Here is a 17,009-nt window from a genome sequence, read left to right as displayed (position 1 = left end):
GTGGGAGGGAGGTGTTGGTGATGGGCCATAATAATCATATACATTGTATATTGACAAAATGAAAATTTAACGAAAAAAAAAAAAAAAGAGTGAGTCAGAAAGGAGAATGAAGAGAAAATAGCTAGATTTGGAATGAATATGGTGACTTAGCAACGAGTAAAGCAAATTTTGAGAAGTTTTACCTAAGCATTATGAATAAAATTTTATTGGTATTCTTGGAAGGATTTGGTTTAGAAAATGATTTAAACTGCTTTCAACTAACAAAAGCACGGGCAGGTGTTAAATTGCAGGTGTAAGGTGCCTATTACCAGTTAACTGTTGAAAAATGAGTCCTGGCTACCACTAAGAAAAAGCACACCTTTCACAAAGAGAACAAAAACATACCTCAACAAAGAAGACTAGATTTTCTAAAAGAGTAGGATGTGTTTTCAAGTTACTGTCTTTAACTTCTAAGAGATCACCTTTACATTTACTGAAGACACCTGAAAACAGAAAAATATTCTATGGTTTAATTCAGCTTTAGTTTCAATACTATTTTTAAGAACACAATGCACAATTTAATAAAGAATAAGGAAATATAAAAGCATAATCCAGAAAGTTTTTTTTTCATTTTCCTCAAAGAACCAAATTCCAAAGGATATCTATTTTAAGCTCATTAAAAAGCCATGTTGACTACCGCTCCATATTCTTCAAAATATAAAACGTGCCCTTTATTATAAGATCTAAACACCAGCTAAATTTTTTTCACTAATAGGCCATAGGTACAATGAAATTAAGACTCCAGTGAATGATTTAGAAAAACTTGTACCATTATGGACTGAAAAACCAAGAAGGTGCATTGTAGAAATGCATCTTCAAAACAAATACTATGTCTTATTCTCATAATCTTGATCATCTTCTAATTTTCAGACATTCTTCACTTGGACAATAAAATAAAAGACCATTTAGGCTCCTGAAAAGAAAGACCCTTACAGATTGAAAATGCATATATGTACCCATTTATCAAATAATTATATTCTTTTTTTTTTTTTTGTCCTTTTTGAGACCGGCCGCACCGTGCTCAGCCAGTGAGCGCACCGGTCATCCCTATATAGGATCCGAACCCGCAGCGGGAGCTCTGCTACGCTCCCAGCGCCGCACTCTCCCGAGTGTGCCACGGGCTCAGCCCCAAATAATTATATTATTAAGAATTTAGGGCCAGCCCGGTGGCGCACTGCTACAGTGCACCGCTTGAGAGCGCGACGGCGCTCCCGCCGAGGGTTCGGATCCCACATACAGACCGGTTCCCGCTCACTGGCTGAGTGAGGGGCGGGCGCAGCACTGAGGGTTGCGATCCTGTTGCCGGTCCCAGTCTGGTGCGGGCATGACACTGAGGGTTGCGGTCCGTTGCCGGACACGAAAAAAGACAAAAAGGAAAAAAAAAAAAAAGAATTTAATCCCAAGGAAATACTCACATCAAGTACCCACACTGTGTCCCAAGATATTCATTTCAGCATTGGTATAAATATGAGAAATAACTCAAGTACATAATATATTTTGTCACTGATGGAAGAATAAATAAATTTGGAACACTGATACGCTTCTAATAGAATATTATACAGCTTTAAAATGAATGGGTGGTGTGTGTGTGTATAACTGACATGGAAAAGTACCCAAGATAACAAAAAAGTTAAAATCAGAAAACCTTTTCATATGTTAAAAAAAAATGACTACTATGTATTTTCATATGCATATCTATGACTGTTTAGGTGGCATCTAGGAGTATGGACTCCAAAGTGTTAACAGTATTCACCTTTGGGAGAATGGGCCTGGGAAATGGGGGAAGATCATAACCACTTGTGTATCATTTTATAATAGATATCTACTACTTTTGAATCAAAACTTAACCGTCAATAGTTAAGAACAAGTCTTTAAATATTCCAAAAAGTTTGCATTATTATTTTCAAACCCTCCCACCCTCCCACAAGTTTCTATAAAAAATTAAGCTATTGCCAGACAACCAGATACAATACAGGAATGCACAGTAAAAACACTTACTTTTTAATTGTTCTAACAAAGACTTAAGACTATTCTCTATTCGCTCCTGGACCTCCACTGTATCCTCTAAAATTGAAAAACAAAAAACGAAAAACTTTCAATTCATATTTTTAGTAAGGAAAAGAAGCAAGATCAATGCCTGCAAGCAACTCATGGACATAGATATTTTCTTTTCTCTTAAGATCCCCAGGCATCAAAATTCCATTACTGAGAGACAGAGAAAAAGATGAAGGAAAGGAAAAGGAAGGACAAAAGTAAAAGCATTAATTATCTTTCTGCCAAAGGTACTAAAAGGAATTGAAATCTATGTGCTTCAAATACTCTAAATGATAGAAACTATGAACTTTATGATTTAAAAGAGGGGGGTAAGCATGATCTGTGAAATATTCGTGTTTCTCTGAGTTGAGAGCTTAGAAAAAAACCTCTTCTCCACAAAGTTTAGAGCTTCATTTTAAAAATGCAATTCAATCTAAAATCCAACAGTATTTCAAGAAATCACGAATTTCTTCAACTTTTGGACCTAAGAAGTGATTTTAAATATGGAAAGGACTTAAGCTTCTAAAACACTACTTTGTAACCTATAAACGCACCCTCTTGTATACTAAACCAGACATTTCCAGAATAGTTTCCAGCTTCCATCTACTCCAAATTTTTCCAAATGTGTGAAGTTATAGATATTTAATTGCATTTACTAAGTTTTCAATGACAAAGACCCAGTAAACACACATGCAAGTACATACTTACCTAAACCATTGGTATCCAGCTCATAAATGTCATTAACAAGATAAAAAGAGCTTATCTGACAATGAGAACAGCCAGAATTTAAAAATCCACCCATTCTGGTAGGTACAGGACCAAGAAAAGGATACTGGAAAGAAAGGGAAAAAACGATGTTCTTTAAATCCATCTAAATTCATACATAATAAGTGACTTGTTTCAGTGACTGAGTTAAAAGCCATTAATCAGCAAACTAATCACTAAATCTTTATGGTGAAAAGAGAAATGCTGTACTAATTTATTTATAGCTGTTAAAAATTTACCATCATAAAAGAAGCTATTTTGCTTTTCCTCACTATCCAGTCCAGATACTGATGAAGTCTCTGCAATTCCCTCTGAGTCTATAATACTCCTCTTTTTCCAACAGATGCCATAAACTGGGACAAAATGCTATTTACTATTCACCTACCCCAAACTCCTATTTTTAAAAAGAAAGTCATAAATATAATTATTGTAGCTTTGATGTCAAGTACTTATTGATGATACCTGAATTTCCTTCTCAATGAACCGCTTTCCTGTCTCCAGGGCTACCTCCAGCTGTTGAACGAGCAAACGAAGAATATCAATCCGGGAGGATACACCATTCTCAGCAGTCTTCTCTGAGTTCTTTGGCTCCACAGGGTGATTAAGACTTGGAAGCCCACTAATCAGCCTCAGTGTTAAGGAACGGATTCGTAACCACATGGTCTCCTCCTCCAAGGAAAGTTTCTTATGTTCTTCAGAAACATCCCTTAAACAGAAACATCCCCAAACCATCCATTTTATTCAATCTGCTGCCTTCAAATCTTTCAAAGATCGCTTTTACCAGTCAAGATGCCTTTGAGGAATGATCCCAGCTTTCATTTACTAGCTGAATGATCTTGGACAAGCCAAAATCTTGAGTCCCCATTTCACTATCAATAAAATGGGAATGATAATCTGTGTAACAGATCATTTTTCCCTTAAGTAAGACTTCTTTTTTTCTCATGATACATGTATCATCAATAGTACCTGATATAAATAAAAAATTCAAATGATAAAATAAAAAATAAAAATGATAAAAATAAAAAACAGAAGGAAAAAGTACCCTGATAACAAAATACCCAAAGTATTAACAAGCTTGGTATAGATCCTTCCAGACTTTTGCAATATGGATATATACAAATGTGACTAAAAATAATATTTATATAATTTAATAATTTTAAACACATTGGTTCACATTATTTGCACTATTTTGTAAACTACATCTTTTTATAACAGTATGTACAGAAAAGAGTTAACACTGCAGGCCTGCAGCTGTTATCTTTAGAAGGGCCTGCTTGCAAGGTTGGTCCTTAGCTGTTGTCTGGGAACTGTGCACTCTAACCAGTCCCTAAATGGTAAGAGTGGCTTGCTATGCCTAAACTGTTTGTACAAACTATGTGGCTTATGGTAAACACCTGCTTTCTTTCTGGGAGTCTGGCATTTTGGAACATGCTGGACAGAGATTGCACCTGTGTAACCAGCTGATTAAAAAACATTGAGCACTGAGTCTGTAATGGGCTTCCATGGGCAGAAACATGGCGCATGCATTACTACATTTTTCACTGCTGGACAAAGGAGCATGGTCAGCTTGTCCCCTCATAGGACGGAGAGAGCAATGAATCTCTATGCATGCAGTTTTCTATATTCAACTGTGCCTTGTTCTCTTGCTAATCCTGTCATGTATCCTTTTGCTATAATAAACCTTAGTCATGAGTGCAACTATATGCTGAGTCCCTTGAGTCCTTCTAGCAAATCACTGAATGTGGTCTTGGCAACCCACAAATCACAGCATTTTCAGAACTACCTCATACATACATCTTTGCATGCTTAGGCATTTATATGTTAGGTTCTACTTTCCTAGAAGTGGATATGCTGAATTAAATGGTATGTGGCATTTTTAATCTTGATATACTTATGTATCACTAAAATTCCTTATAAGAAGGCTATATAAAGCTTTAACCCCATGTACATGTATGACAATAACCATTTCCACAGAACCTGGCTGACCACAAGTATTAATCTTTTCGTTAAAAACAAATCTTTATTGCTATAAGGTGTATTTCTTTGAACTTCTTGTTAAGTCCTCTGCCCAATTTGTTTCTTAGTTATCTTTTTCTTATTGATTTATTGAGTTCCCTCTCTATACAAAGGATATTAATATGCATGAAGAAATTTACCAATTTACCACAAACCTTTAGAATTTAACAAATATCTTATTTCTATTTGCAGAGGTTAAATACTTCATGTTTCCAAATTTGACATAATGCTAAGAAAGGCTTTCTCCACTTATTTAAAAATATGGAGTTTTAGAGTAGAATCTTTAATCCATCTGGAATTTGTTCTCATATATGCTGTGAAGTAGTTCTAACTCTTAGATTAATTAGCAGTCCCAACATCAGGGTGAGATATATTTTCTTCCTTTGGCTTACCTTTATTTTCTGATCCTTACAATAAACATGTTATTTTATATTTGTGTAAAAAGGAGATTTTTAAAGTATTTTAGATTCATCCTAATTCTTTCATAATAAACTACTTGGGGTTAAATTACAGTTACCTGTCTTTTGGATCCCAGCTGAAGAAAACATTTAAGTCTCTGTTGTCTCGCAAATCTTCCCATGGAATGTCATCTTCTTCTGGTCTAAGATTCATTGACTTTATACTTTCTGCTAAGCTGGTTGATCTGTGACACAGAAAATTTATTTTTGTATTATTTCAACACTAAAACAACCATGAAAATGTTTTAACCAGGATTTTGTTTTACTAAAAAGGAAGGGAAAGAGGAAAGAAGGATTTCCTATTAAGAAGTAAGGGCTCATAGGCGGATCGGTTAGCTCAGTTGGTTAAATCGCTGTGTTATAACACCAAAGTCAAGGGTTAAGACCCCCTTACTGGCCAACTGCCAAAAAAAAAAAAGGCATAGAAGGTGAAATAGAACCAAGCACATATAACACTGGCGTGTTATAACACCAAAGTCAAGGGTTAAGACCCCCTTACTGGCCAACTGCCAAAAAAAAAAAGGCATAGAAGGTGAAATAGAACCAAGCACATATAACACTGGTTTACTACACAGCAAGAGAAACACTTCTGAAAGCCCAACCAAAATAAAGTGGATCTGCATTAATTCCTGAATTCTCTTGTTTGTACGGTGAAAGGAATCTTACAAGCACGGTATGGACCAGAGGGTGATGTCAATGGCTTAGTTGGCTTCTGTACTGGACCAGAGAAATGACTGGCAGTACTTTATCATTCCCCATTACATGCACCACATTCTGTTTTCCCTTTCTTCCCTGTTCCTGCCCCCTTTCTCTCTCTTTCTTTCCATTTTTCCTTATCTTAAGCCTGCTAATGATGCCCATAAGCCCATTAAAGGCTCTTATCATCTGATCTAATCCCTTAGTTCCTTTATAGTTCTTATGAAATACTTACATATTTGCTTCAAGTAGAAGGTCTAACAGCATCCGTTCAGTACGGACTTGTGCAAAATGAAGAGAATTATTCAGCCTGTTCCTAAAAGCGATAAACTCTGGGATCTTCTCAAACGCACCATACTTGTAAGCTTGAATAATATATTCTGAGGTCTGAGAAGGAAAAACATCACCTTGGTATAAATATTTCTCAGGTCAGGCAATGTAAGCAAACCTTGCCAGCCAAAACAAAACACTTGAACTAAAATTAATTACGGTTTTGAATCTAATCTTAAAAGTCTTTGTCGCCAAGTAGAATATCAGCTTTTTAAAATGTTATCTTTCTTCCCTCCTATACCTGAGTCAAATTATTAGCCAAGTAGAATATCAGCTTTTTAAAATGTTATCTTTCTTCCCTCCTATACCTGAGTCAAATTATTATTCTTTACAAATAATAATCATCATAATACCCAGCTGCAGCTACCATCACATAGACTTTCTGTTGGCAGTCATGTCTTTCAATTCAACAGGACAGGAGGTTTTGTTATGCCTCATCGGTCAAAAATGTGGTTAGTGCCATAGTGGAAGGGATATTACTCCATGTTTTTCTGCACCTAAGATAAACTGCGTTTTATACAAAGGTTCCCAAAATGCCAGAATAATTTAACCACTCTCCACCCCAACCCCAAATAAAAATCACTCTCCTCCCAAAAAAGGCAGGCTACTCCTAGGTTTTGTTTGTTTCTGAATACTGTATCACAAACACAGGTCATACATACATTACATCAGGATAGAAGTAAGACAAAAAACAAAAGACCTATAAAAATTCATGTCATAATCCATTCTGAGGACAGAAAGACTTCAAGAACCACGTTTCCTGTCTATCCAAACTACATAAGACCTCTGCTGGAAATTTCCATAAACAAATAAGTGAAGGGAACACTTAACACATATGCTTTAATTATAGATTAGTACATATATGTGGATGAAACATAATAGAACAGAGGCAAGATAAAGAATTCTAAACAGAAATTCTGCACAATAGAAGAAAATCTCAGGGAAGAACATTTCACGGGTGTGGGCCTATGCCATCAGGATCATAAGACAAGAGATCACCCCTTAGGGCCAAGGAAAGTGTTAAGCTCAAAGCTGATGTCTGCCCCCAACAAAGATCCTTTCTAGAAAAGCCAGTCTTTTTTGCACAGCCTCAATTAGTCAGCTCTGCCCCCATCTCCATTATGTCTAAATAGTTTGCCCAGTAGGAAAATAGGCCAATAGTCAACAACATACCCTCTGATACACAGTCTCGCAGGGTTCATTTCAGGCCGCGGGATTGCGCCACGGGCGCTAATTCAACTGCATTCGATGCGGCTTTTAAACCCCCATGGGACACCTCGGCGAGCTGTTTGCCTGCAGTATCTGGAGAAATTAAAGACGGACGGACACAAGAAAATTAAAAAGATTACTTGTGATCCTGCAGTTTTAAAGAAGGACTATCTGAAAAAGCTAGAATGTAACTTCTAGCTTGATTAAAGGACAGTGATGTGCCACATGTAAAAGAGGCCAGGATACCCTAAACACAAACACAAATGTCTAAGCCCCTTGGCTTAAAAAACATAGCAAGGTTTATTTACTATCAGCCTTTGCAATAGGAATTTAGTTTGAAAAAAAACTGGCTGGTTAGAAACATATGATTCAGCAATTAACCAGGATGAAAATATGACTTTGGTGATTCTAATCAAATTTATGAATTACAGTTCCAAAATATGATTGATATATGATTAATAGAGAGAACCCAGCCTTACTAAGTGTAGAGGCAGTTTTAATTTCTGAGTGGTCCATGGAATACCACTTTAGAAAAAAGGCAATAGCTTTGAAAAGAGAAAAATAAGGGGCTACAAAGAGGAAATAGTCTTCAACAAACTAAGAAGGTAGCTGTAGTTCTCTGGCTTGTCTTTTTTAGATAGTCCTCCTTTAACCCTGCCATAAAGTACCACTGCAGAGCTACGTTAGGCCCTGGGAAGCAACCAACACGACAAAGGCTGTGAAAGTATTACTCTTTGAAGAAACAACCCCCTAATGGAACTGCAGGCAAAAACCGGAAGTCACAGGCACTTTAAAGACTTGAAAGTCAAAGTATTTTGTCCCATACCTAGTTCTACTCATTTATGCACCAACAAGGCTATTTGGATCCCATATGGATTCCTGAAATGAACCCTGGTCACTGTAAAAATTAGCAAAATACATGGACCTCAACCCCCTGAATAATCTTCATGGATACCTAAAATAGAGATTTTAAAGGAAAAATTTTTTAAAGTATAAATATATGTGACTTGGAGAAATGAAAATCTAGTACTGATTACCCTGTTGTTAAAAATCTATTCCAAAGTAAGATGACATCAGACAATGATCTTTCTAGAAAGAAAATCCTTGTGTAGACCTTCCGGATATAAATTTCAATCCACAGCACAAAACCTTACTAAGCAAAACACTGGGTTTTCCACTTATGGAGTAAAAATGTTCTTTCGAAGAGCTAATTAGGAATCGAAATACATCAGTCACCCAAGGAAAAGCATCTGGGGGAGCCCCAAAACTACCAAGAATAAAAGATGTAGAGCACAGAGCTTTGGCTTTGAAGAGAGATATTTCTAATACTATGAGCAGAAGGTTTAACATTTACAGTATATGACACTACAATCATGATCTTTCTTAGCTTCAGATTCCTTTAGGAAACAGTCCACACCACAGTCTATATTTCCTTATTTGGGGACTTAAGAATTAAGGTCAAGATGCATTTTTCTTGCTGTATTTTGTTTTTCCTCCAGGACCCTACCAATTTTAATATAATTAAATAAGCTCCATCTTCTTAGTTAGTAGTATAAAAATAAAAATAAATTTCAAGCAGAGTCCTAATCCCAAATAAATGAAATGCTGTAATTTTATCAGGTTTGACGTCACTTATATTCAGATGTATTAGTCACTCCTGCCACACACAACCATCCACAAAACACCAAACAAACATATAAGAAGCCACTAAGGATCACACACCTCTCAAATTGCTCCTGGGGATCTCTTTTCCCTATATTTTGATATTCTGTGTTTTTGTTTTTTGGGTTTTTTTCCCCCCAAAATCAACTCTTCAGATACAATATTTGTGGGAAGAAAAAATTAAAGCCTTTTATTAGTACAAAATAATATGCCTTTGTTGACCAAATCTTCATGCTTAATGTTTCTTCTAGAATGCTGAATGATTGCAAACTGGAGGAAAACCAGCCACCACTACCTTATTTACCTCCACTGCCTTAAAGCTATTTGAGAAACAAAAGTTCGAAAAGGGTTCTTGAGTAAATCAAATGTTTCTTTAAATCTCTTCCTTATAAATACAGAAATGGGAGCCCAAATAATGTGATTTGAGAAAATCAATTCTTTTTTTTTTAATTGAGTTAGTGAAACTTCTTAAAAACAGAGGAGGGCAGGCACAGATACTTGAACACAGTAAAAACTCAGATTTATAACTCAACTGCCCACTCATGCTAGGAGATTTTATGTCCTATAGATGCCCTTCTGACCTCTAGGCCAGGCTAGCACCTTCTGAGCAATGTGCTCAGATGCTGATACCCATACTTCCCCCTCTCCCTGATCAGAAGCTGTACCACTAAATGAAGTCTAAACAGAGATACCAATCATTGGGGGGGGGCAGAAGGGACCATCAGGGGGTTGCTAAAAACCCCTGATAGGTACACAGCTCACCATCTAAGCACAAGAGCCAGCTTTCCACCTGCGCAGAGCTGTCCTTTGCTACTCCAGCCCTCTAGGCCATGTCCTGAAGCTTGTCAGAACATAATTATGATATGCTGAGAAAACACACCAATATTCCATTGTTCAGAAAAGCTTCTGCCTTACCTTCTATTTAATACACCTCTAAAGAATTAGAAGGAAGATAGATTAGCCACAGCTGTTACAGTTACAAAAGGGTTTAAAAAAAAAATCCTCATGAATGTTTACCAAGAAGAAACCCAGAGACCACCTTCCCTGCCAAGTTCTTTAGTTGCTGGTAGACCATGAGAATAGAAAGCTATGGGCAGATATAGCCAAATTCCAGGTGATGAGTCTTAGAAGTGTGTGAGAACCAAGTAGGCAGTAATCACTCTAAAGCCATGCCTTCTCTCCACATTCATTCTTGGGTAGTTTTGCATGGTTGGTCAAATGAGTAGAGACCATATGCTTTCCCACAGAAACTTCTGCTTAACTGCCAAGTGGAGCCCAACTCTGCTTGCAGTAAAAATATGGTGCAAATCCCATCCTTTAATTATGGCACAGAGAAGCTCTATCTTATGTATTGCTACTTCAAAAAACATACTATTGACCTAAGTTCTTGAAATGTCCTTTAATTGGTCAATTTTATAACTCTAAAAAAATGTAAGTGCACTCACTGTTGGCAAAGAGCACAGTGGATATAAACTTCAGAAATAAATAAAGGAAACGGAGAGCAGCTGCTATCACAGAAGCTTATATGACATCCTAAGCTATAAACTCTTATGGGCAATTTCTTATACCCTTGGAAAAAGTCTCTCAGAGATCAAAAGACATGTCTAAGAGACATAATACGTCCAAGTTTGTTAACATCCAGTTTTAACTGCAACTTTCCAAAGATACTATTAAACATACCCCTTCTAACAAACACAAATAACTCTACTTCTACTTAATATCCTTGGATAGTAAGCTATGGCCTAAGGGTACTTGCTAGTACAATGTGGTACACCTCAATACTTGTAATGAGGTACTTATGACAAAGTAACGCACTCTCTAAATCACGTGCAGTCAGCAGGCAACACCACAGGAAAAAAATGGTTTTTCACTTACATCTTTCTGGTTGGAGTGGAAAAACCTGAGTGCGAAGTTACAGGATTGGGAAGCAGCAGCATACTGACCTAGAGATTCAGCATATCGGGTCAAAAGATAACTAGGCCAGAAGGAAAGAAAAAAAAAATACATGTTATACTTACCCACCTCTAGTATCAAACACTACATTTCAAATTACTATGACAAAGAAATGGTTCTATGCCATGCTTTCTTACACTCTGATAATTAATGGAACACAGAAGTTATAAGAATGCTATCTTCCTACAATGGCACTACAGTGGGATACAGAAAATGTCCTTAAGTAATTACAAAGACTAGGCAAAATACAAATTCAAAAGGATCTCTGAGGTCAAAAAATAAAGTACATGTGTCAACCTCAACTACATAGCAGAAGTAAAGACTTCAAAATAATGTATGCTAAGAGTAAGGGTTCAAAGTACATAGCTGTTTGCTACCTCTGGGGAAAATGTTCTTACCATTTCTAAGTTGTGCAAATTTAAAAATTACCACCAAAACAATTAGTAATAAACAAACAAACAAATAAATATTGCCACAAAATGCTGGGAGCTATAAAATCCTGCTCTGCAGTTGATCATAATCTGTTTGCTACCTCTGGGGAAAATGTTCTTACCATTTCTAAGTTGTGCAAATTTAAAAATTATCACCAAAACAATTAGTAATAAACAAACAAACAAATAAATATTGCCACAAAATGCTGGGAGCTATAAAATCCTGCTCTGCAGTTGATCATAATAGATGATTATTTAATCTAAGAAACTTAATGTCAGGACCAATTTTACTGCTAAAATCTAAAAGTTAGAGTCCCATGTATGAATACCCCACATTTTTGTAGCTGGCTGTCCATTATTCAGCGTATATACTACCAACCCAATGGTATCATGCTGGATATGCTTAGCATCAAGGCTGGAGTAAAGATCCACCACTGGTTCAAATGCACCCAGAAGACAGTAGATTCGAACAAGCAGCAATTTGAATTGAGCATTGGAAGGGCTATGGGTTAATCCTTCTTCTAGCAAAGTCAGGGCCTGCCACACGGTGGTCTCATCACCTAGAACCAAAATATAGCATTATCCACTGGTCTTGACAGCAAATGAAGGTTTCTCCAAAAACAAAACTAAAGAACTTTACTGATGTCATTACCTCCCCTAACTGTTCTGTGAATGAGTTTAAGATGGCAAAGAACAAATTTTAGAGACAGAGCTATAATCCATATAAGGAATTTCCCTAAATAGTCTCTCGATAGTTACATCAGTTCTGAAACATGTCTTCTGTAAAAATGATGAAGATTTTAAGTGGCCACGTCTTGTGGAATGAAGTTATGGAATCTTGTAGAATCTCAGATTCCTGGAAGAGCTGAACTTGAAGAAGAGCTGGAGGCTACCAACCTTCTTCCCACTGCAGGATTTTCTTTGCAAGACTCCAGATGTTTTTTATACACATCATTTTTCTTCCATATATAACTCTACTAACAGGATGTCAAATATGATATTTGAAAAAACTGCTTATTAACAGTCAGACAAACTAAAATGATACACTTTTTTTGGCCTGTCAAATTTGAAAAAGTTACCTGAATCAATAGTCTTAAAGATTAAGTAACCTTTCCTTCAGGATCTATCTAAACAAAATACTATGAAATGTATTTTCATATATATAAAAGCATTATATACAAAAACCTTCATTATAAAGCACTATATACAAAAATATTCATTGTACTGTCTAATGGTGGGAGGATGATTAAGTAAATTATAGTAATATCTACACATGGGAACGTCACTTGACAGAAATGAAGAGTTTTTAATTACAAAGGAAAATGCTTGTGTGATAATGTTCAGTAAACACAAACATAGAAAATTCAAATTAGAATAAACAGTTGATCTCAAGTCCATAAAATAAGCAGAGAGAGAGAAGAAAATAGGCAAAAACGTTAGACTCTCTTTGGGTCTGGAAAAGTAAGGTATTTTTTGTTGCTGTCGCTGGCCAGTACAGGGATTGAACCCCAGACCTTGGTGTTATCAGCACCATGCTCTAACCAACTGAGCTAATAGCCAGCTCCAGAAAGGTGAGATTTTAAATAAACTGTTTGCCAACATTTTTACAAGCTACTTTTACAGTCAGTAAAAATAACTAAAATAAAAGCTCCATGCAATGAGACTTTAAGGTTATATCCTATATACTTTTTGCCAGAAGGAAACAGGATACAACCAAAAATTGGGTTTAGGTAAAAAAAAAAAAAATTGGGCATTTAGATAAATGTCACCCATAATACAACCCAAACTATACAAACTACCTATATTATTTTAATCTACTTCCTTTGAACTATAATTACTTTTACACAGTAGTAATCATAGCATACATCCAATTTTGTGTTCTTATACTTTTTTTTTAATGTGTTTTCCCATATTGCTAACTGGTCTTCACAGTCCTAATTTTATTTAATTCAACATTCATTGACCTAATACCTGGAACAGCACTAGATTAAGACTGGAGATAAGAGTCACAGATGGCTCCTGGCTTCAAGAAGCTTAAAATTGAATAGAAGAAAAAGATGAACAATTATAAGGATTAGATAATTGTAAGAAGTCCTGGTTATCATAACTGGTATAAGAAAAAAAACTTAAAACAAGGATCTCTTTAAAATGGAATCATAATTTTAAAGAAACCAGAAAAAAATAGTTTAATTTCCACTTCTTTCTGAACTATTAAGCTAAATATGAAGATATTAATTATTTTATTTTGCAAAACTTAAGCTATAACTACATATCTATGCAAATTCTTCACCAAATCAAAAGTGCATCAAGGGTTGATGAGGTCTTTTTGGACATAATTTTTCTAACTCAGTTTTATAGTACAATAAAATGACATCCTTCCCTCTCCACTTTACCTTTGCAGCATGCTCATCAAGAAATGCTTTTTTGTAAAAATATTTGAGAGCATCAAAATTGATCCTTTCAACAACCTCACCAATTTTCTATCAGTTTCTAATTTCTGCCAGATCTGCCTTGAACAATGACTATGCCTATGATTGGAGTACTTCAACATCACTTTCATTGCCTTCAAGAAACCCTGCAACTCTACAAGATCTATAATTTCATTTTTCAAATGATTCTCAATATATTTGCACTGCAGGATTTTGAACAACTGACCTAACTTCTTTCTCCCTGCCCTACATTTCCCTCATCTATAAGATTGTGACAATAACAGTATTGTTATGAGGTTTAAATTAATTCACATAAAGTACTTCCAAGTGCCTGATGATCAACAAATGTTAGCTGCTATTATTATTATACGGCCAGACATTTTGCTCAAAACACAAAGACTAGCTGAGCCACTGTCATCATGAGTGAGAATGGATGCCAGGGTTAAGTGAGGAAGGATATTTGCATACAGGCCAAATCACTAAGTGGTCAGTTCATTAATGGTTTTTATATTAAGATTAATTTTGCAGCCATATGCAGCATCATGAATCTGGGGGCTCAGATAACAAGTCCTCTGATGACAAGGATTTCACCCCCATCCCTGGTACAACACAGTGTAACAGTATATGGGTACATACAGAAGTTCAGAAGGGGCATAAAAATGTAATGAGGGAGGAGGTAAAAATCAAGACAGGATTTGTCATAGGCATTGTTGGAGTAAAAGTTAAATGAAGAAGGTAAGAAAGTCATTTCAAAAAGATGCAACATAAAAAAAAAAAAAAAAAACTGAAAGGGGCCGGCCAGGTGGCACACTGCTACAGTGCGCCGCTTGGGAGCGCGGCGGCGCTCTCGCCGAGGGTTCGGATCCCACATACGGACCGGTTCCCGCTCACTGGCTGAGCGAGGTGCGGGCGCGACACCGAGGGTTGCGATCCCGTTGCCGGTCCCGAAAAAAAGACAAAAAAAAAAAAAAAAAAAAAAGATGCAACATAGGGCCCGTGGCTCACTTGGGAGAGTGTGGTGCTGACAACACCAAGCCAAGGGTTAAGATCCCCTTACCGGTCATCTTTATATTAAAAAAAAATGATGCAACATGATGTTCAGTGATAGTAGCAAAAATTTTTAAAGTAGATTCAGGACTGTAAGTAACTAAGAATCTGGAAATGTGGGCAGAAGCCAGATTATAAAGGGCATTGTAAACCATCCCCAAGCAACTGACTTTTATCCTAAGGAAAACAGGGCACCTCTGAAAGATTTTTAGAAAGGGGATGATAGTAGCAAAACTGAATGCTCCATTGAAATGATCCATGAGGGCGGGGGTTGTGTCTATTTTTTATTCACCACTGTCTCCCCAGCCCTTTGTTTCTTCTGTAGTTTACTCTTGTGAATAATATGCAGTAAGCACTTTAAGTTATTTCTCCCCAAAACTAATAAGAGAAAATGTCAGGGGGTGGGACCTAAAGAAAAGGCAATCCCTATACCATTTGCTGAATCATCCTCCTCTTCCTCCATGACTCATGATGCTTCATTTACCATGTATTGTATTTTTTTTCTTAAATGGGCTAATTAGAACTGTATTCCAAAAAACTGCATTTTCCTATATATAAAATATTTTTAAATGAATAAAAAGGGCTACTTTGTCCCACGGGCCTATACATCTTTTTTAAGGGGGAGTAGCAGGCCAGTACAGGTATCCAAACCCATGACCTTGGTGTTATCAGCATCACATTCTAACCCAGTGAGCTAACTGGCCAGTCCCTTACATCTATTTTTAAATCAGTTTCATTATATTTTTTTTTTCCTTTTTGACTTTTTTCGTGACCGGTAACAGGATCGCAACCCTCAGTGTCACGCCCGTACCACGACCGGCAACGGGATCGCAACCCTTGGTGTCGCGTCCGCACCGCGCTCAACCAGTGAGCGGACCAGTCTCTATATGGGATCCGAACCCTCAGCGGGAGCGCTGCCGCGCTCCCAAGCGCTGCACTCTACCGAGTGCGCCACCGGGCCGGCCCAGTTTCATTGTATTTTAATTACTGCAGCTGTCTGATAGGTTTCATACAGTCATTACATATTATTCAGAAACATTTAAAAATAGAACAGATATCCATTGATTTAAGATTATCCTGATTATAGGGAGGGAGATAAATTGAAGATTTGAGTTCTAGAAGCATCCTGGAGAAGGGCAAAGAAGAACAACCTAAAAGCATAAATCAAATTCATGAAGTAATAAAAACAAAGAGTAAAGGTGAATTGAAATCACTGCTACTTACCTGTTTCTCTCCATATATCAATAAGCACATGGACAGCAAGAAGACAGTAATAGTCAGAAAATTGCAATTCTGTTTTCAAACAGGATTTCCCTGTAGGAAAAAAAATCATTATGTATTTTAACATTTGTTCAACTATTACTGCCCAAAAGGATTTTTTTTAAAAGCATGATACTGACAGGAGTGAGAAGAGGAAAAGGAAAAGAAAATAAAGAATATATAAGTACCAGAAAAAAATATATAAGCTATGAATTAAAGGGTTCAAAAGAAGGTAAGTTCACATTCAGCTGGAATAAAAAGAAAGGTTCTAGAATAGAGTCCCAAAGGGAGAGCAGCAAGATTCAGAAGGAGGTTTTAGGAGAAAAACAGAACATAAGCAAAGGACCATGTATAACTAAATTAATATTATGCTCCTTATTTCATCTAATTTTTAAAATATACTTAGAGAAATACTGACATCTTCTAGTCAGATAATTTATATTTCTATCACATATATTTAACAAAAGCCAGGCCTAAAGATCATCTACACTAAATATTTACGTTACAACTTACCATATTCCTTTTGTGCACTTACATAGTCTATTATTAAGAATATTAAGGCCTATAAGCAGAAAATGTGACAATTATCATAAACTATGCAATTCATAGGATTCCCAGTGTAATAAAGAGTTAGCTCATCAGTTCAGGAAGAATATGGACAACTGGAAGCTAACTACAAA

General features: G+C 36.4%; 1 protein-coding gene across 1 annotated transcript in view; it reads right to left on the bottom strand.

Moving 5' to 3' along the window:
* Positions 1–358: 358 nt before the first annotated feature.
* Positions 359–17,009, bottom strand: part of LOC103599791 (N-alpha-acetyltransferase 25, NatB auxiliary subunit) — a gene marked incomplete at its 3' end in the record, with an annotated part of 53,931 nt that continues 37,280 nt past the window's right edge. Inside the window, exons 13-21 of the mRNA XM_008583966.1 lie at positions 16,294–16,383; positions 11,973–12,153; positions 11,085–11,184; positions 6,244–6,395; positions 5,372–5,497; positions 3,301–3,544; positions 2,782–2,905; positions 2,038–2,103; positions 359–482 (exon numbers count right to left, since the gene is read on the bottom strand). Of these exons, the coding sequence (XP_008582188.1) occupies positions 359–482; positions 2,038–2,103; positions 2,782–2,905; positions 3,301–3,544; positions 5,372–5,497; positions 6,244–6,395; positions 11,085–11,184; positions 11,973–12,153; positions 16,294–16,383 (1,207 nt within the window). The remainder of the gene's footprint in view (positions 483–2,037; positions 2,104–2,781; positions 2,906–3,300; positions 3,545–5,371; positions 5,498–6,243; positions 6,396–11,084; positions 11,185–11,972; positions 12,154–16,293; positions 16,384–17,009) is intronic.

Source organism: Galeopterus variegatus, unplaced genomic scaffold (genome assembly GCF_000696425.1).
Source record: "Galeopterus variegatus unplaced genomic scaffold, G_variegatus-3.0.2 Scaffold3105, whole genome shotgun sequence".
Lineage (NCBI taxonomy): Eukaryota > Metazoa > Chordata > Mammalia > Dermoptera > Cynocephalidae > Galeopterus > Galeopterus variegatus.
This window is presented reverse-complemented; position numbering and strand designations above follow the sequence as displayed.